Genomic DNA, 20,889 nt, shown 5'->3' on the forward strand with positions numbered 1-20,889 from the left:
AGTCTTTGAGAAGCTCAATCCATCTTCTTTGTCTTAGATTTAACTCTTTCTGAGTGAGCAAATATTTTAAACTCTTATGATCTGTATAAATATAACATCGCTCACCATATAAATAGTGGCGCCATATTTTTAGAGCAAACACTACAGTTGGTAGCTCCAAATCATGTGTCGGATAATTCCGTTCATACGTCTTTAACTGCCTTGAAGCATAGGCTACTACTTTACCTTCTTGCATTAAAACACATCCCAAACCATTATGGTATGCATCACTGTAGATTACATAATCTTTTCCTGACTCTGGTTGTACTAATACCGGTGCCTCAGTCAGAATCTTTTTAAGTTTCTCAAAACTTTCTTGATACTTTTCATTCCAAACGAATGGTACATCCTTTCGAAGTAGTTTGGTAAGTGGAGATGCAATTATTGAAAAATTCTTCACAAATCTCCGATAATATCCAGTTAACCCCAAGAAACTTCGAACTTCAGAAACATTTTTCGGAGGTTTCCACTCCACTACCGCTTGTATTTTCTTAGGATCCACTCTAATTCCTTCTGCTGAAATCACGTGACCCAGAAAGGCGACCTCTGACAGCCAAAAATCACATTTTGATAATTTAGCATATAACTTTTTATCTCGTAATATCTGAATTACGATACGGAGATGTGTGTCGTGCTCTTCCATAGTCTTAGAATACACCAAAATATCATCAATGAACACAACCACAAATTGATCCAAATATGGCTGAAAGACTCGATTCATCAAATCCATAAATGTTGCTGGAGCATTGGTTAGTCCAAACGGCATCACAACAAACTCATGATGACCATATCGAGTTCTGAAAGCCGTCTTTGGAATATCTTCCTCTTTTATCTTTAGCTGATGATACCCTGATCGAAGATCAATTTTCGAAAATACTGAAGCACCTTTGAGCTGATCAAACAGATCATCGATCCTCGGAAGAGGGTATTTATTCTTCACTGTCACCTTATTCAATTTACGATAATCTATACATAATCGCATCGAGCCATCTTTCTTTTTAACAAAAAGTACTGGTGCACCCCAAGGAGATACACTCGGTCTAATAAAACCTCGATCTAATAGCTCCTGTAATTGCGCCTTTAGTTCTCTAAGTTCCGTTGGAGCCATCCTATATGGAGCCATTGAAATAGGAGATGTACCCAGGAAAACTTCAATTTTAAACTCCACTTTTCGGTCAGGAGGTAATCTTGGTAAATTATCAGGAAATACATCTGAAAATTCTCGAACTATCAGAATATTCTCTAATCGAATTTCAGATGTCCGGGTATCAAGCACATTTGCTAAGAAAGCTGTGCAACCTTTTTCCATCATTTTCATTGCCGTAAAGGCTGATATTACATTAGGCGAAGACCCCGCTTTTTCTCCAATTACTATTATCTCGGTACCCTCTGCATCCTTTATAAATAATCGCTTCATACGACAATCTACCCAACCATAATGCCGAGATAACCAATCCATGCCCAATATAATCTCAAACTCATCAAACGGTAACTCCAAAAGATTCGCTGGGAATATTACCCCTTGAATCTTTAGCGGACAATTTCTGCTAATCCTTGTGACTCTAGCACTATGACCCAATGGATTTATAGCTATCATATCACTATTGATGGGTTCTAACGGAATATTCTTATTTTTAACTAATTCCGAGCTAACATAGGAACGCGAAGAACCCGGATCAATCAAAACAAATGCAGGCTCATCATAAAGATAGAAAGTACCTGCTATGATCTCTGGGTCGTCACGATTATCATTAGTCTTGATGTTATAAATTCTCTCTGGAGCACGAACGTCAGACTGGGAGGCTGTCTCAGAATATCCCCTCCCTCTACCTCTGCCTCTCTGAGATACTGCTACAGACCTTTCTGTCTGCACTGGTCTCTCCCCAATTAAAGGGCAATCTCTGACAAAGTGATTGGTATCTCCACAACGGAAACAAGTTCCAGTCTTCATTCTACAAACTCCAGGGTGATTTTTACCGCAATACTGACATGGCAATATTTGATCCTGTGATCGAGCTTATCTACTGGCTCCTGAAACTGTCATATGAGTCTGTCGGCCTTTTTCTTTTGCCTTAAATCCTTTACGACTAGAAGCACCACTTTCAGTTTTATTTTGATATCGATAACCGGAACCTCGACCTTTTTTAGACTGAAAAGATGATGATACTCCGGATCTTTTAGACTGTCGTCTCTGCTCTATCAGAAAATTCTCATTTTGTGTCATTTCCAAATCTTTTGCTTTGTTCACTACTTCCTGAAAAGTGGTCAAGTTCGCAGCCAACAGAAGTTCCTTGAGTCTGGGACGAAGACCTCGAATAAATTTCTAACATATGTCTCTTTCAGTAGGAATCATCTCTGAGGCATATCGAGCAAGTTTATTAAACTCACATTCATAATCGTACACCGATTTACCGCCCTGAATCAGATTAAAGAAATCATGCTTCATCTGAGTAATAAATTGATCTCCAATATACTTCTTCTGAAATGCTTCTAAGAAAAACTGCCATATGATCTGATCTAGAGGAACATGTGTCGTCACATTCGTCCACCATATACGAGCCTGACCTCGTAATAATGAAACTACTCCCTCTAATCTTTCATTATCGGAACAGTGAAGACTGTCCAACATTATTTTCACATCATTCAACCACATATCTGCTTCTACTGGACCATCGTTTGCTTCGCCTTTAAATTCTACAGCTCCTACGCTTTTTAATTCTTTCGGAACCGATATTCTCGGAGCTGGAGGAAGAGGTGGAGGCAGAGGAAGAAGAGGTGCTGCCGCCGGCTGATATCGAGCCAGTATAGCCTCTAGAGCTTGTAAGAAAGTTCCCTGATCTGGAGTGGGTACTCCTTGATGTACAGGTTCTCCCTGACGTTGAGGTACGTGCTCTACTTCGTTACTACTCCCACTACCAGTTCCCTCAGGAACCTCTTGTTCGGTGGCCTGTCTTATGCCTTCCGAACCCGACATCTAAACATAAGCACAAATTTACGTTAGTAAGGAGCAGCATCATAAATAAAATCATCAGACCGTACCATATCAGTAATTTCGACATCTTAGTGGCATGTGCATATTTTTGACATATTATAGGCTCGATTTAGGCCGAGAATCTGCTAAACCTGGCTCTGATACCAATAAATGTAACACCCTTAACCCATATATATCTCGATATACGAGTTAACAATTTCACATCAAACTGAAAACATTTACTGAACTGAAATTTCCGTAAAAAAAATTTTCTTTGAAAATACTCTTGTTCTAATTTAAAAAAAATCCATTTTAAAGTATATTTCATATTGTAATTTCTTTCTTTATTACATGAAAATAAATTCATTATTTATTCAGTAATTTTACTAAACCATGTTTTTTTCGTAAAACCTTTTAAAAACATAATAATTTAATAAATTCTTGTCATGCATAGTTACCAATAAAACTAAACTAAGTAAAATAAACTAAAATAGTTCTAGTTTACTATTACAATTTATTTCAAATAAATACGATAATTAGAAACTATTGACATAATTATACATGCCACTATAAGTCAAAAGGAACATCATAGATGTCTTACTGATACTGATGATATGTATGTCTTTCCAAAAGATGCTCCGATAGCTCCTTACCGATCGTACTTATCCTTACTAGAACCTACGCATGAAAATCATCACGCGCTAAGTATAACTTAGTGAGGCAGTAATACTAAAGGTGAGAATAATTAAATAAAATATCAAAATATATAAAATCATTAAAATAATACAGACTGAAATTCTTCAGAATATTCAAACCAGATATCTCATGTTGAACTTTATAATAAACCTGAAAATAATCATCTGATAATTTTCACAAGATCATAAATAATCGGATCAGATAAAATAATCAGTTTATAATTCTTTATAGTCAGACACTTTTCAGAACTTTCTTATTTCATTTTTATAGCCCAAAGTATATTTTAAGAGAATATAAGATACGTGAGTCAGACGAGTGTGCGCAATACAGATATCAGATCATCAGTCGGAACAGATAAGCACACATAGTGCTATCACATCGGAAATAACAATATGCACACCAAGTGCATTCAGATCAGAATATATATATACTAGTGTACACTCCGGTACACCACAGTATATCAAAATCAGAACAGATAATCACTCCACCTCATGGCATGCCAATTGTGCCTTTGACTCTCAATATAACATACAGTGGGCTTTTAGTTCATTTCTTAACCATTTGATAAACATCATATCAGAGTCGAAAATATATTCAATTCACATTCTTAAAACTTTCATAAAACTTATTAAAGAAATTATGGATATAATTTCATAAACAAAACATAATTCATATCTTTGAAATAAATAAGGTGAGGTTGACTTATCGCAAGTCGTCCTCGATCAAAATAATTAAATAAATAAATTGCACTCACCTTTGCCTCACTTAAGAACTTGTATACGATAATACTAGTCACAAGCTTTGTCCTTTCCTTTCAGATTGTTCGGATTGTTAGTTTTATTGAAATCTGACAATACGAAATTATAACACAAAATGTTTAAACTACATATTAGTATCGTTTTAACATAAGCTCATTTTTGACATTTGAGAATCTATAAAATAAAATCGATAACTAAATCGATATCAACCTAAATCATAACTCCATTATAACGTCAAACCACATATTTTTGAATTCTTTCTAAAATTCAACTCAACTTTTCCTTTAATTCATAATGGTCCTTCGCCATTATGATAATTTTACATTAATTACTAAAATTCCAGAACTTGAATAAAATACCCAAATAATACTTCTTCATTTAAGAACTTGTAAACAAGTCCCCAAAGTTCTGGAACCTTTCGAATTCCACCATCTAACCATTAGAATGAATTCTTTTAGAATTATTCTCAACATTTCCGATTTATCCAAAATGGTCTCTTGCCATTTAAATTCAATTCCAAGCATCCAAAAATATATTCAACATTTAAACATTATTCTTCATCTTCTAATCCATTTCAACTTAAATTCTACAAATTTCCATATTCAGACAACTTGTGCTATCTTTAAAGAATAAATATTCTGTATTAATGTACACACTGGAATTTGATTCCGTTTCTTCCATTGAAATCTAGACTCGAATACGAATCTATCTATATAAAGAACTCCTTCTAATTCAATCTTTATAATTTATGGTGAATTTTTAAAGTTGACTGACAGAATCTGTTTTATGCAGAATCTACTGCCCGTTTTTATGACCTTTCCTCGGTTAAAAATTCATATATTTTTTTGTACAACTTGAAACTGATCCCAGTTTTTTTTAAACGAAACTAGATTGATATACGAAAACAATATATAAAAATCACCTTCTAATAATTTTTATAGAATTTATGGTGAATTTTCAAACTCACTGCCAAATTCAAAATCTAAACTGTTTTCATTAACTTCATCCTTAAATTCTTCATCAATCCTTACAACCAATTCTTTAAAATCACTTAACTCTTCATAACCCCAAAAGTGTCTGCTGAAACTAAGCCAAACCTCAGCTTCTTCAAAATTTATCAAAATAAAACAAATCAATTTTATCGTTCTCACCCACCAAATTCATAGCTGAATCACTAAACTAGTCTCTCTAATATTTTTTTCCACTTTCATGCTTAATCATGCTTCCATTACACTCCTAGAACCAAAATCCCAATCTTATATCTTTGAATTCTCGTTTCCCGTTCAACCTCCAAAATCACAACTTTCATAAATCAACATGAAACAAAGAAATAATTATACCATCTTGTAGAGAAAATAGTGTAGGTAAATTTCTTATTTCACACTTTAGCCCAAAATCCTAATAAATTGAACCAAAAATGGAAAAAAAATATAAAATACACTTACCTTGCTATGAAGACCCGACAGCAGGTGAATAGGGGGAAGAGTTCATGAAATTTCTTGAGAAAATATCTCCCCCTTATCTTTAATATATGATTAGAAAAATGAATTTTATATTCATTTTGGGCCAAAAACCTAAAATACCATTAATGAATTCTTAAAATTACATCCATGCCACTCAATGACATCATCCCTTACCTCATTATATCCAGAAAAATATCTAAATTCTGATTTTTCATGTTTGTCTTTGTAATTTTTGAAAATTCCAATTTAGTCACCCAATTCCAAATTTTTGGCTTAACACGGAAAATCGACCTTAATTCCATTGATCCATGTTAAATTTCACTTTTCTAAAATATATAAATAATATTTCCAACCTTTATCTAGCATCCTTAATATTTTTGTGAAATTTTGATTCGATCTGATTATCCGATTTCAATACCGAACTTTACCGCTTTATAGCCTTTAACACAAATCTCGTACCGAAAATATGATTTCCACTAAAATCCTTGTTTTCAGCCAAACTGTTCATTTATGGCTAAAATATATAACTTTTAAAAATTACAAATTTCAGTCCCTACACTTTTCAAAGTTTATACTTTAGCCACTAAACTTTCAAAACTTACATTTTAGTCACTGGTCAAATTTTTGGGGTATTACAGTATTGCATTTATTTCTTAAGAATTTTCTCTAAAAATATAGTATTCGCGCGGACGTGTCGAAGACACGTATTACCACGACCACGACCACGACCCGAGACGAGATGGACGGCGGCGGCGGCGACGCACGAGTCCCCCTTGTTCTCTATCACTCAATAAGGAAGTGGGAAAGCCAAGCCTTAAATATCATTCCCAATAGTGTTTCCAATACTATGTGGGATTGAGCATTACCAACACTTGTTTCCAATACTATGTGATTATTCAGGAAACAATTAACAATCATGCACCTTAAAACAATTAAATCAGCAACCAATTGCATTAGTATTATACGATTAAATATGTCATAATTAAAAGTCAATCTACAATCAATCGTGATTATTACAATTTTAAGCAAAACATTCAAAAAAATTACATCACTCGCGAGAATAAAAAAAATCATTATCGTGCAATTACAATCAATTGAAAATAAATTAGAATTGCATGTAAACTAAACGAACCACAAATACTTTTCATACAAATACTAAAGTCATTAACTATAATTCACAAATAATATCACTATTTAAGGCTCAATCCCACATAGTATTGGGAACAAGTGTTGGTAATGCTCAATCCCACATAGTATTGGAAACACTATTGGGAATGATATTTTAGGCTTGGCTTTCCCACTTCCTTGTTGAGTGATAGAGAACAAGGGGGACTCTCGCGCGCCGCCGCTGCCGTCCGTCTCGTCTCAGGTCGTGGTCGTGGTCGTGGTCGTACGTGTCTTCGACACGTCCGCACGAATACTATTTTTTTAGAGAAAATTCTTAAGAAACAAATGCAATACCACCAGTCGTTGCGATTTTGAACTATCGCAACGAACTTTGAATAAATCGCAACACGAACTTCGACTAACGCAACGAACTTGGAATAAATCGCAATGCGAACTTCGACTATCGCAACGAACTTGGAATAAATCGCAATGTGAACTTCGACTATCGCAACGAACTTGGAATAAATCGCAACGCGAACTTCGACTATCGCAACGAACTTGGAATAAATCGCAACGCAAACTTCAACTATCGCAACGAACTTGGAATAAATCGCAACGCGAACTTCGACTATCGCAACGAACTTGGACTATCGCAACGCGAATTTGGAATAAATCGCAACGCGAACTTGGACTATCGCAACGAATTTAGAAAATCGCATTGCGATAGTCGAAGTTCGCGTTGCGATAGTCGATGTTCGCGTTGCGAATTTGGAAACTGATTTGCGATACCGGAGATCGCGTTACGAATTATCGATCGTATTGCGATTTAGTTGGTCATTTTGGCAAATCCAAAAAAAGTTGGTTTAAATCGTATATTATATGACATTTTTTGTCACTGAGGTTATTTTCTCTTATTTTTAAAATATAAATTTTCTTAAAATATGATTATGACAGTCCTGATTATAAAAAATTACAAAATGATCTTCCGACTTAAAATGTTGCTTTGTTAAGTCTATCGACTATTAAAAGTTACAAAATGATCATCCGACTTTTCATTATGTTTTAAACTCGTCCTTTTTCGTTAAAAATTGATGGTTGTTTAAACTGAACGTTAGCATAATAACTGAGATATGATAGTCGTTTGAGATTTTGTGATTTAATTATATTATATCACAGTTAACATTTAACTTTAACTCATAACACTGTCAATTTATTTTTTAACGAAAAAAATAAATTTAAAACATAATGAATAATCAGATAACTATTTTTTAACTTTTAATAATAAAAAACTTAATAAATAACACTTCATAATTGGAAGATCATTTTATAACTTTTAATAATCAAGTGATTTCATAAAATAGTACCTATAACGGGGACCATTCATGTACTTTACTAAAAAATTAAATATGTATCAAATATAGATAATTCAACATATAGCCGAGCGTAAGTGATATTTAACACAGAAATAAAATAAAAACAATGGCAGAAGCAGACAATTTAAAAGGAAAATAAAAGCTACCATTTCCCATATATAAAGTTTAATAATCCAATTAATAGATGCCAAAATGTTGGAAAAGCTTTAAGGGGACAATGACCACTCGGATTCTCATTGTGACTTTACCAGTAATGTGATGACTAAAAATAAACTATGCTTCACATCCTAAAGTGATTAGGAAGCCTGCTATCATTTACAAAGCTTAATGGATACAACACCACTTCAACAACAACAAAAAAACACCTAAAGTGATGAATATCCATCCATTCAAAGACCCTTTTCTACTAACTATATATATATATATTATGTTATATAAAGGAACCATTGATGAATCTACTTGAAGATGGAAGTCTCTGATTTCTTCCATTTGGCGAGTCGTAATAGGAAAGCTAATACCTCGGACGGATCGCGGAGGGAGTACCAAGCTATGGTGTCTCTTGGAATGGAAGAAACTATTATTGGAAACCCTTCACGTCTACCTGCTATGACCTGCAAAAAATCACCAGTAAAAATATCAGTAAACAGTTGCATTCTAGTAAATTATGACACAAATATATGCAAAAATGTATTAGACCTTGAATGCATCTTCATCGGTTCGATCGTCTCCGATGTACAATGGGAGAACATCTTTGGCATTGCTGAATCCTAAAACATCAAGTAAATAATTCAGGGCGTCACCTTTGTTCCACTCTATCGACGGTCGCACTTCTAAAACCATTTTACCCTCGGTGAGACGAAATTCGAGGCGATTTTCAACTAGAGATTTCACCCTCTCCTTCAGAGTTTCACGGTCCTGGATGCATAAGGAAGCGAATCGGTTAAATTTGTGATGTTTTAAGAGATGAAAACTATGATATTTTAAAAGGTTTTACCTTTGGTTGAACTTGCCTATAATGCACAGAGATGCAGAACTTGTTATCCTCTAGCCTAGCACCTTGTATATCTCTAATTGTGTCTTCCAACTCTATTGATATCTGTCGTAATCAGATAGCTTATTAATGTAAATTGCATGCGGTAAAAGCTTTAAGAACAGCGAGTTGTTGAGCAAAATTACCTCTTGAATTGCAGGTAAATATAATTTTGCAGGTTGAAAGGCACCTTCATTCACCTTTTTATCCGCTCTGGGTGGCGCCAATATGTCCAGCCCATGGCTCCCGGCATAATACACATTGCTTAACTGTACAAATTCTTTAACCTTTTCTCGGCTCCTACCGCTGACTATAGATGTCGGAAAATACTTTGCAACTTCACGTACCGCCATACGCATCTGAAATCAAGAAGAATAAAAAAGGAGTTAAAATACCTCATAACTATGTATGGTGGGCATGTATCATGTATGAGCATGCAGAGCGATTTCAACTAAAGGGTACCTCGGCAGACATGAAGGCCTTGTCGGGGTCTTCAACGATGGGCGACAAAGTGCCGTCGTAGTCCAAAAACACGACAACCTTTTTCCACTTGGCTTCCTTCGTTATGGAATCGAATGCGTTCAATGCGGAAGGGTGTTGAATCTGGACAAGATCATGCACGGCAATTATGAGTTTTAAGACATTTATGCATGCATGATGTTCATCTGAATGTCAACCATGTAGCATGGTAGAGGAATTTTACCAGCCATGAAGCATAGCCCGCATCATCAGGTGGGCTGATTAACGTCAAAGAGCCATCGGTTCCATCATCATCATTCACTGGACCATAGAAAGGCTTCACTTTCTTCTGATTGTTGGAATGTGATATTTTAAATCCCATTGCGTGCTTAATCTTTGCCAAGTTTCTCTTGATCATTCTATACATATATAATAAAGTTCGAGTCAAACGACCAAACAAACTTAAATGTTTTTAACTTCCAGAAGCCGGAGTCGGTGGTGTGCTATAACACATATACCTAACACCATTAAACTAAGCAATTTATTATGGGGTTTACACCCCCCCCCTCTTTCCCAGAACACGAGAATATGGATTCAACAAAGGTCACTGTCGGGTTGAAAAGAAAGTACATTAGGAACCATAAGAAAACAAAAGACAAAATGGTTTTATACATCGGACAGGTTCCGATTTGATGAGTCGACTCGTGCCCTGAAATCCAAAGGGTTTCGTCTAACAAGGGTTGCCATCAGCTGATTCAGACGATACCGACATCTTGTACTGCCATTACTAGTTCAAACAAAAAAGCAAGAAAGTTGAAAACAATCTTTAACTACCACCTTTGCCTTTATTCTAACTGAATTCCCTTGGGTTCGAACTCAAAAGAAACATTTAGACAGGGGGAGGGATTCACGACATAAAGAAGATAACATCGGGGCGGTGATAATTTGACAAGACAAGACTCGGTGAACATAGCATCTGATGGTCCTTTGATTGCAGCTGATAAGATGGTTACTTGATGATGATATATGGCAACAGTAATCGATATACTTATTCGGATAAACTACACTAATAGTCGCTGAAATTTTAGGACATTTTCACTCTGATCACCAAAATAAAAATGGCAGAATAACAAAATTATTCCTAACATTAGCACAAATAGTCATTAATATTTTATTTTAAAGCAAAATATACTCTAGTTAGATGAAAATAGATAATTGACTAACTGTCAATATTTTCTATTGACGTGATAGATCTACATTTGATGCAACATCAGTACAATAAAATTATATAATAATAGTTTAAAAGTAATTTTTTTATGATGTCGAATCACACATGAACATATCACGTTAATAAAAAATATTAATCGTTAATCAATTATCAATTTTCATCCTATCAAGAGGTATTTGGCTCAAAAATAAATCGTTAGGATAAAATACTCAAAAAAAAGATAACAAACAAAATAATTATTTGTACAAATATTGAGAATAAATTTGTTATTATACCAATTAAAAACTTGCAATTAAATCATTGCTATTGAAAACAAAATAAAAAAATTATAAATTAAAACCTTTGAATTTTTTTTATTAACTATCAAATTAATTTGAAATCAAAATATGTTAGTATTCTAATGAATAAAAACATTTTACCACGAGAGTTAACGACTGATCACTTTGTTGATTAAAAACTAAACTTATACGACACTAATTTTAATTAAAATAAAATCAATTTGCCACTAAAGTCAAAGACAAATAGGCCTGGAACTCAGCCAGCAGAAGCAGCCAAATCCGATTGTCAGAGTCGACGACCAACCAAAATAAACAAAGGGCTCCTCAACATGGCACGTCCCATAATACACGTGTATCCAATGCAGACATGAATTGACAATGTCTTTATTTATTGCTTTCTAAAAAGAATATCAAAGGTGACTTTTTGAACCCTAGTTAGGTGTGAACAAAGAAAAAGAAAAGAAACCCGGTTTTTATAATACTAAACCTATAGTGGTTTATTTTTACGTACAAAAGACAGGTTTTCACGTGTCGACGGGTTTAAGAGGATGATCGAAGAGCATCGGCAGATCAAGGTGTTAATGGCGGACACGTCAAGGTGTCCTGTGGGGAACAGACATGTTGCAAAAGGACGAAATGTCTGGTTCAAAGAAACTGTCCTGAAACTGAAGTTTGAACGATCATTTCATTAATTTATTATTAATCAATTGAGTAAAACCATAAAGGAGGAATACAAAATTAAGCTGCAAAGCGAAACAGTGCACGGTCAAGGTAATGACACCTCTCCTCACTTAACGACTCTCGTTTTATGTTTAATTATGTAATTCTATCACCTAATCGAAGGAGAAAGAAGAGAGAGGCAAAGCCAATTTTTAATTAAAAAGCACCTTTAAAAATTGTATTAACCCTTATATTTAGAAAATTAGCATTTGACCCTTTAACTTCTGAAAAAACTTTAATTTGATATTTCCAAAAGAAATAATATTCTAATTAAATTTATTTTTTAAAAATATTTTTAAAATTCTCATTAAATATGCTAAACATGCACTCACCGACCTACTAGCTAATTTCGTTATTGCCTCTAAGCAGGCATATCAAATCAATTGAATATTAATTTATTTGATATGAAAAATATAGTAAGATAATTGATATGAAATTTATGGTAGGTTTTAATGCACTTAACAAAAGCATTATCTTTAATTAATTTGTTTTTTTTAAATAATTTAAATACCGTACAAAAATAATCCCTTGATATTTTCTAATTCACGGTCAAAGTCAAATCAGGGTTCATCTACAAATAAGGACAAAGCAAGGCAACTTCACTATCAAAACATACCACTAACCGTTTTTCAGGTACAAGTCGTTTCTTTGAAAAGCGCCCTTTGTGGGCCGTATAGCTTTACTTTACCCTTAGGAACTAGTCGGTGGAACCTACAATCTAGACCCTACACGCGGCGGATCCTACGGTCAAGACAACGGTTGAGATCTACGGCCCCACAAGAGACACGCGTACGGATCTCGGAAGGTGAATTATATGAGTTTGTTTTTTCTGGTAACGAAAAACATGGGGCAGTCAACTACACGGCGCGTGAGAAGCAAACGTCTGTAGGAACGGCGGGGATTAGACGCGCGATTAACTTGCGTGCGCGCGTCGCATGGGGAATACTTGAGGCGTGTTTGAATCAAATTAACGAATGAAGCGACATTGTTATTTGCAATATACGCAGAAAAATAAATAAAAGTAAAAAACGAAGGAAAATGCGTACCGTAATACAAGCGATTTTCTCGAGAAAATCGAATCGACGAAGCAGGAAAAAGAGCAGAGGACCGAAAGTATAATTTTCTCCTTTTTTTTTCAAGTTACGGAGAGAGCAAAGGAAATCGAAGAAACAGAGGTGGAAGAAAGGCAAGTGAAGGGCTTAATTTATAGAGTGTGGAGGAAGGGGGTTTCAGAGGGGAAACTTCGTTTTATTAAAAATATATTATTTCCTTTCTTTTTATTTAAAACTTCCTAGAATTTTACCATAATTTGATGCCTTCTGAGATCGCTTCGGTATCACCAAATATTTCTTTCTTTTTTCGTCTTCCTTTTCTTGTTAATTTCACTCTCGGTTGCTCTACTTTTCGGATTATTTAAATCTAGTCCCTTTTACTTTTATTTTCATGAATTTAATTTGAAAACCAGAGTTGCAAGGGTTCATGTTAAATTTAATTGGATATATGTATTCTTGCGTGTAATTACATGAACATGAATAATTATTATAATCGATAAATATTATTAGATTAAATACATATAGCTAGAATCCATCAATTATTTTCTTCAATTATTATAGCCGAACAAGTGGGAATGATTATAAATGATGTTGTGAAAGATTCATCGTATCAATTAATATTAATTACGAGTACGATCAAGTTGTGATTTTTCATTGATTTATCTGGATATTATATAAATTTAAAAAATATATTTTAACATTATTTATTATATTTTTTTAGAAGAAATTATCAATTGTTTTTCAAATTAAATTTATGCCCGATTAGCACTTACACCGTCTTAATCACATATTTAATATATTTGTTACCACTGTAATTTCTCCTGAATTTCATCGAAATTCCTACTGAATTATTTCAAAGATCGTAGGACTTAAAAGGATAATATATTATTGATAGTCATTGTATCGACGTAAATGACTGTAAATTAGTATTCTACAAAGAACTACGAAATTTTAATCCCGCTGATTTAGGGGAATAATTACATAAATAATACAATAATAATACACCAACCACAATAGGATAGTAAAATATTATCTTATAACTATAATATTATACTAATACATAATACGTACGCAGACGATTCACAGGAAAACCTACTACAATCGATAAATTTTTAGTTTAAGAGATTACACTTTGTATAATTAAAAATTAAAATATTTTGTTAATTAAGTTGTTTTGATAACAAAGACAAATGTGACGATAATCACGTGGTGTCTTTTTCATATTATGTGATTGAATTATAAATTTTATTAACATTCAAGTGTTTATATTTTTTTCATGTTGATTCATAATTGATATCGCATTAACTTGGTTATTTTATTCATGTTAATCGTGTCATATTTAAATTTAATAAATATTCATTATTTATTATTCCGATAAAATGATATACTTATTAGATTATTTAAAATATATATAAAAATTGAATATTGTTTGTTGATTTTTTTTAATATTGATGTTTTAAATAGAATAAATTGGATTGATAAGATGATCTTTGTAACAAATTTGTATTTAAATTAATCGATTAATGGATGAAATTTAATTTTTGAAATTGTTAATTTCAAACTGGATTTCATCTAAAAATTAATGGAATTTACCCATGAAACTTCCTTGGATGTATTTTGAAAGAGAAAACTCATGGTCTTGGCTCTCAATTAATATGGCAAGAAGATTGGTCTTTAGACTCTGCGTTCAACTGTCGGCTAGTCTTCTGCATTCCTTGTCAACATCGACATAAATTCTAGGATAAACTATATATTTAATACTTAAACTATCTCTTTTAATTCGTCTTAATACATAACTTTTAAAATCTTCAAAAATCATGTCTAACGTTTAATTTTTATTTCATTTTAGTACTCCGCTGTCAAAAACTTAACGTGTTTATTACCTAAATTATCGATTTTGACCCGTTCTAGCATCTAAACTTTCAATTTTTTTCAAAATTTAACGTTAAATTTTGATCGGATACTAAATAAAACAAAAACTAAACTTTATGTATCATTTTGAAAATTTGAAAATATAAACACTAAAACGGGCCAAAATTGATAATTAAGACCAATCTCGGACTCCACTGAGTAAACTACGAAATGATCAGTTAACAGATTAACTTGAAAGACATTAGATTTCAACTAAGCATAGAGATGTACACACGAAAAGTGTGTGGAAATGGGAACAAACAGGGCATTCGGTCCATGTATTCCACGAGTATGAATGAGTAAATAGTCACCTTGTTATATATGCACATTGGCCAGATTTCAAGCTTAAAAACTAAATTTCCAATGAATCTAAACATGCATATGCAGTACTACAAGGATTTCTAATCACGCGCTTGGGGCTCGGGACTGGGTCGATCTGCCTTGTCGTGGTGGAACCTCACCACGATGCATGTTATATTGTCGGCACTCCCTCGGGTGAATGCTGTCTCTATCAACTTTCTAGCCGCCGTCTCTGGTTCTTCTTCTACTCGAGCAAGCGAAACAGCATCCTGGAAACACGATGTTTTTAACTCATAACGTGCAAAATAGTAGGAAACTACTCGTAGCAAAACATCAAGCTCGTGTTCACTGGTTTCCTACCCGTTTCTATTTTTCATTCCTTATTCACCAGTTAAAATGTCCTGGATAACTAGTATGCTCACTCTTGGACGTTGCTCAACCACAACAACTTTAAGGAATGTAACGTTAAATCGGCAAAGCTCATCTTATGCAAGTTCCTTTCCTAACACAAAAGTTCAACACTCTCGAATAACTATTACTTTGATTCTTAGACACTCATCGATAGCAAAACACAATGCATGCCTGATACATGGATAAATTAAGTGCAACCATGCACAAGTTAGTGGAATTGTGAAAGGTTTACCTCATTAGGCACTACATCCCATAATCCATCACTAGCAAGCACAAGAAATTCAAACTCTTCATCTATCTCTTGGTCCTGAGAAATAAAATAAGAAATAAAATCTCCATTAATGCAAAACAACCTGTCAAGGATTTAATGGAATGAGATCATAAGGGAGAGTAAAGTTTGCAGGGTAAAACTGGTATGGTTTCTAATGAATGTCTATTCTGAATGGCTTTATTAGATCGGTTGCCAACTAAAGAAAGGCTCCTGAGCATGGAATAGTTGTGCAGCTGGATTGTAATTTTTACAACAATGGAGTTGACGAAAGGGATCATATCTTCTTTGTTTGTCCCTTTTCAAAGATCTGGGAGAAAATTCTTAGACTGCCATATTCAAAGAAGGGTTCTCAGCCGTATCAAGAAATTCAAACAAGGCTTAAAGGCTAATATCTTCTCACTTTTATATTGGAGCTAGCCTTGACTCTATGATTCAGTGTGAGAGAAACAGAAGGCTTTTCAGAAATGAACAGTGTAGAGAAACAAATTTTAGGTAGGATTAAAGAAATTGTTCAATTGGAAAATGTAAATAGTAGACTCTATTGACTGAAGGCTAGTAGATTTTGACAGAAACGTATAAAATATAGGTACAGAAGCCACTTGAATGATGTTTCTTTGTAGCAGATTTCTGCTTTTTCTTGGATAGGATAATACAAATCAATTATCCAAAAAAATCATTAACTCAATTTTCAAAACCTACGCTACTATCTTTTAAATCAATTCTATGAGAGTTGAGTTGAAATCAGATCACCATAAGTAATAGAAATCAAAGGATCAACTAAGATGGAGGAAGGGGTGGTAGAACTCTAGGAAAAGTGGGAGACAAAGTTATTCACCGCTATATTCAAATTAAGGAACAAAGAGCACATTAGCGCTCAATTCTAACATATCAGGTTTGACTTTTAGGATGTTTGTGGTCAATCGAGATAGAGGAAAATAAAAAGTAACAACTTTTTAAGATATTCTCATGAGATGATGTTTCCCCTACATGAGCTCTTAATTTTAAACACAAGGCAATATAATGGAAGAAAATATTTGCAAGATACTATAAAATGTAATAGTGATTAAAGATTATTAGTTCGTTAATATATAATTTTTAGGATCACCTGAATCTCTGGTTCGGCAACAACATATTGTTTTAACATTCGATTACCGAAAGCTCGAGACATAGCTAATACACCTCCTACCCTCCAAGTTCCTGATAACATGATCAAAAATAAAATTTACGATGAACTTTCAGGAGCCAGCTCTACCAATTTAATCACCAGGTATAATGGAAAATATTTGTCTTGACTTCAATAAGACAAGATGGATCTTTAAACAGTTTACCTGCCCACATAACAACCCCTCCAGCATTTTCAATTCTCTTCCGTTCATCACTTCTATTTGGTTTATGATCTTCAGAAAGTGGGATAACTTTATAAGGAAAAGAAACTGCTTTTAGGAATCTCAATTTGCAAATTAAGAATTCAAAACATTTATTTTCACGTCAAGTGTAGTTACTCTAACAAAGCCATAGGTTTCATATGTAAGATACACCAATCCCTAAAAAATGTATCGTACATTTCATATTATATATAGCTTACACTTATTAATGATTACTGACCATACTCGTAACAGTAACTAGGTTAAGATAAGTAGTAGACAACCCACAATCTCTAAATACAAAATATTGTGACATGCCCGTTCATTTATAATAAACAGAGGACAGAATAAAGAAAAACTCAAATGCTTTCAGAGTATGGTGCATGACTTTCTTCCCTTTACCGGCCCCTCAGAGCAAAGCAATTTGAAGGAGCTGTTCCTTGTGTAAAAGTGCTTAAAGGAAGAATATACTAGCGCATGTATTGATGCACTTGTAACTAACATATCAATAAGCACTAAAAAATGCATAGAATACCTTTTCCAGCCTTTGATATTATAGTCCGTGAGTCTCCAACATTGGCAACATATAGATGGTTACCAAGCAACACTGCAGTTGAAGCAGTTGAACCATCATCTCGATAAGTATCTCTTTCAGAATCCAAGAAATCTGCATCAGTCTGTTGATATGTTTCACCTGCAAGCATATCCATTGAAGCCAATATAAATTACAGAAAACTATCAAATGAGTTGATTATATTTACGTGGACACAAGACCATGAGAATGCAACCTACAGACTCAGAACAAAACAGAGATACAAGTACTTGTAATTGCATGGATCCTTCAAAAAATTGACAACAAATGACATGCAACAATTTATATGCTCCATAAACACAGCACATCAGATATCTTGAACGCACTTATTGCAAGTTTGGTGTCAGTCGTGAACTGTGGATGCTTCATTAGTTTCTCAAAAAGATGTTGCTTCAAATACTCAGCAGCACGAGAACCACCATGCCCTGCAATTGCAAATGATAGTGGTTAATTCACAGGTTAACAAAAGCTGTCATTCTCGGACATGAAAGGCATCTTACTCTCAAGAAATTTTACTTATCATCCAAGAACGCATTGGTAGGATGACTTATGATATAAATAGGTCAAAACTCAAATCTTACATCCGCAGGCACTTTTGAGATGCTAATTAAAAATAAGACAGATTGATTATCATAATCACATATTGGTTTGTACTCTGATTTAAATGAAATCACAAGAAAGCTTACAAGATATAATTTAGAAGTTTGACTGTCTTTGACCCAGGAAACATTGGACACTTATGCCACTAATTAGTTGTAAGCATGTCCCAACACACTACTACAAGGTTATTAAACTTTTTCAGATTATATGCACACAGATTTAAACCACAAACATATCATACCATCAACAAATTGTATGTTTTAGCATTTCTTTGCATTATCAGTCTTGTGGTAGTGAAAATCCAGATCCTGGGGAAAGACTAGCCCCAGATTGTAGACTAAGTACTTCTTCAATGATCATTTTGGACGGTGCCCACTAAGTGCTTTTAAATAATATGTTACATATAGTGTCTTTTATTTCACATCCTTCTACAAAGAAAGCATTGAAACGAGAGAAACTAACCATCAAAGATTCCAAACAAGCAGACTGTCTGCTCATTAATCTTGGAAGTTTTGATATCATAGCAATCTTCCATGGTTGCTCTCTTTCCCCTGAAGCTTGAATAACCGCAGCTTAGTTTTCCATCCTCACTACCATATCAGAGTAAGAAATGTACTATGAATTTAACAAATCAACAAATATAAGATACACATTATTGAATTCTTTAGATTGTATAAACAATCAGTGACTACCACTATCAGAACTAAATCTAGCTTTCCATCATTAGCTATTATGTTCACCAAACCAAACTTCAAACATGCAAAGTACAGATCAAAATCGATTCTGACAATAATTATTAATCACTATACAAGTACCTTCCTGGCAACAATTATCAAGAAACAAAATCATAAATTTCTAGCCGCCAACATGCATGTTTGATTCTAAACCAATCATGGCATTCATGAAAACTGCAAAAACAACTAATATATACCTTTTCCACCCTCCACTAACATATCCACCATCATCATTCTCAGGGAATTTATGGACAACAGGACCCTGGCTTGCCGCGGCACCTGAATCAACCATCATCTTAGTACTCGTTCGAAAGTCACGATTCCACGAAAAAGTTGATCCAACACCACCGGCATATAAAGTCCTTGCAGTACTTCGTAAATGCAGCCTTTTCCGGGTTAATATTGTCCCTAACTGCCTAGTTTGAATAATTACACTCTTTAAACAACTGTTGCATACCATCTAAACTGTTGTCCCACTTATGTCTTTCTACAGCCAGATCTTCAAAGCCACGCACAATGCTGCATACCAAAATCATTAAAAATATATAAAATCAACAAGATTTTCTAACTTCACAAAAATAACTATTCAACACAGTAACTAATTCTTAAACGGTCGTTAAATAAAAGAACAACGCAATTAACTCCAGTAACTCGCATAGACTAAATTAATCGCTTCCAACAAAGTCGAATCAGTACACGTTCAAGTCGAATATTCTAGTAGCACATGTATTTAATCAACAGCTTTTAATATCAATAAGAAGGAAAATCTAGCAATATTAAGCTGAGATTTTGAATTACGTAATCGAGAGGGGGGAGGGGGAATCAAAATCTCACAATCGGTTTTCGTTGTAATTAATTCATTTGCTGAGCTGATAAATAATCAAAAGTGCATCATTTCGCGATCAAATCTAAACGAAACTAAACAAAAAAAAGGGGATCTTTCTCGTCCAGAAATTTGGATTAAAAAAGGGATCGGATCGGTTCGAGGTTAGAACACGTAGAGGATCTGAATCTGAAGTGGAGACCAGTGGACATCGACCGCGTAGCAAATTGTAGAAAAAATATAAAACGCGAGAAGAATCTGAAACCCTAGAGAGAGAGAGGTAGAGGGGAGAAAGCGATGTGAAGAGACCACTCACTATACAGAGAGTGCGGGGTGGAAAGACGATAGTGTATTAGTGTGTGTGTGAGAGAGAGAGAGAGAGCTGGCGATTTTGCGTAGGCTGGCACCGAATAGGAGGCGCAACATGGTCTAGCCAATAATTTTTGTTTTGGAGGATAATCGTCTGTGCTAGACCCTAGTGCTCATAATTTCAAATGTTTCCAAGTAATTTTAGGAGTGTATATGGCTAAATTATATTTAATTGTCTTTTAGTTTTTATATATATATATATAATTATAGTTTTAAATAAATGAAAATATTAGCAACTCATATATAACATTTTAAAGTTATTTTTATATTTAAATATGAAATATTTTTACATTACGAAAGTAATTATGAATTAAATTTGATATAATTCAAACAATTATAA

General features: G+C 33.9%; 2 protein-coding genes across 3 annotated transcripts; both read right to left on the reverse strand.

The window, feature by feature from the left end:
* Positions 1 to 8,756: 8,756 nt before the first annotated feature.
* Positions 8,757 to 10,314, reverse strand: LOC120184065 (probable trehalose-phosphate phosphatase D). The gene is made up of 6 exons (XM_039188632.1): positions 10,141 to 10,314; positions 9,900 to 10,040; positions 9,584 to 9,796; positions 9,402 to 9,503; positions 9,104 to 9,322; positions 8,757 to 9,018 (listed from the first exon to the last, which is right to left on the reverse strand). The coding sequence occupies exons 1-6, from the start codon at positions 10,312 to 10,314 to the stop codon at positions 8,863 to 8,865; spliced, it is 1,005 nt and encodes a 334-aa protein (XP_039044563.1). The 3' UTR covers positions 8,757 to 8,862.
* A 5,022-nt stretch (positions 10,315 to 15,336) lies between these two features.
* LOC120184206 (probable protein phosphatase 2C 76) lies at positions 15,337 to 20,509 on the reverse strand. Of its 2 annotated transcripts, none has more exons than XM_039188730.1 (9): positions 20,192 to 20,509; positions 19,555 to 19,769; positions 19,086 to 19,213; positions 18,350 to 18,448; positions 17,967 to 18,125; positions 17,396 to 17,482; positions 17,173 to 17,264; positions 16,029 to 16,103; positions 15,337 to 15,654 (listed from the first exon to the last, which is right to left on the reverse strand). In XM_039188730.1, the coding sequence occupies exons 2-9, from the start codon at positions 19,650 to 19,652 to the stop codon at positions 15,487 to 15,489; spliced, it is 906 nt and encodes a 301-aa protein (XP_039044661.1). In that variant the 5' UTR covers positions 19,653 to 19,769; positions 20,192 to 20,509; the 3' UTR covers positions 15,337 to 15,486. The 2 variants fall into 2 exon arrangements, with proteins under 2 accessions (XP_039044661.1, XP_039044660.1); XM_039188729.1 differs by having other exon boundaries at positions 19,555 to 19,876.
* Between the last annotated feature and the right edge of the window lie 380 nt (positions 20,510 to 20,889).

The sequence above is a fragment of the Hibiscus syriacus genome, unplaced genomic scaffold (assembly GCF_006381635.1).
Source record: "Hibiscus syriacus cultivar Baekdansim isolate YM2019G1 unplaced genomic scaffold, ASM638163v2 tig00112857_pilon, whole genome shotgun sequence".
NCBI lineage: Eukaryota > Viridiplantae > Streptophyta > Magnoliopsida > Malvales > Malvaceae > Hibiscus > Hibiscus syriacus.

Coding starts and splice junctions, on each gene's coding strand:
- LOC120184206 (XM_039188729.1), bottom strand. CDS start 19,817: ATGGTATGCAACAGTTGTTTAAAGAGTGTAATTATTCAAACTAGGCAG. Junction 16,104..17,172: donor TTGCCGAACCAGAGATTCAG/GTGATCCTAAAA, acceptor TTTATTTCTCAG/GACCAAGAGATAGATGAAGA. Junction 15,655..16,028: donor GGGATGTAGTGCCTAATGAG/GTAAACCTTTCA, acceptor TCGTGTTTCCAG/GATGCTGTTTCGCTTGCTCG.
- LOC120184065 (XM_039188632.1), bottom strand. CDS start 10,314: ATGATCAAGAGAAACTTGGCAAAGATTAAGCACGCAATGGGATTTAAA. Junction 10,041..10,140: donor CGGGCTATGCTTCATGGCTG/GTAAAATTCCTC, acceptor GATCTTGTCCAG/ATTCAACACCCTTCCGCATT. Junction 9,019..9,103: donor CCGATGAAGATGCATTCAAG/GTCTAATACATT, acceptor GATTTTTTGCAG/GTCATAGCAGGTAGACGTGA.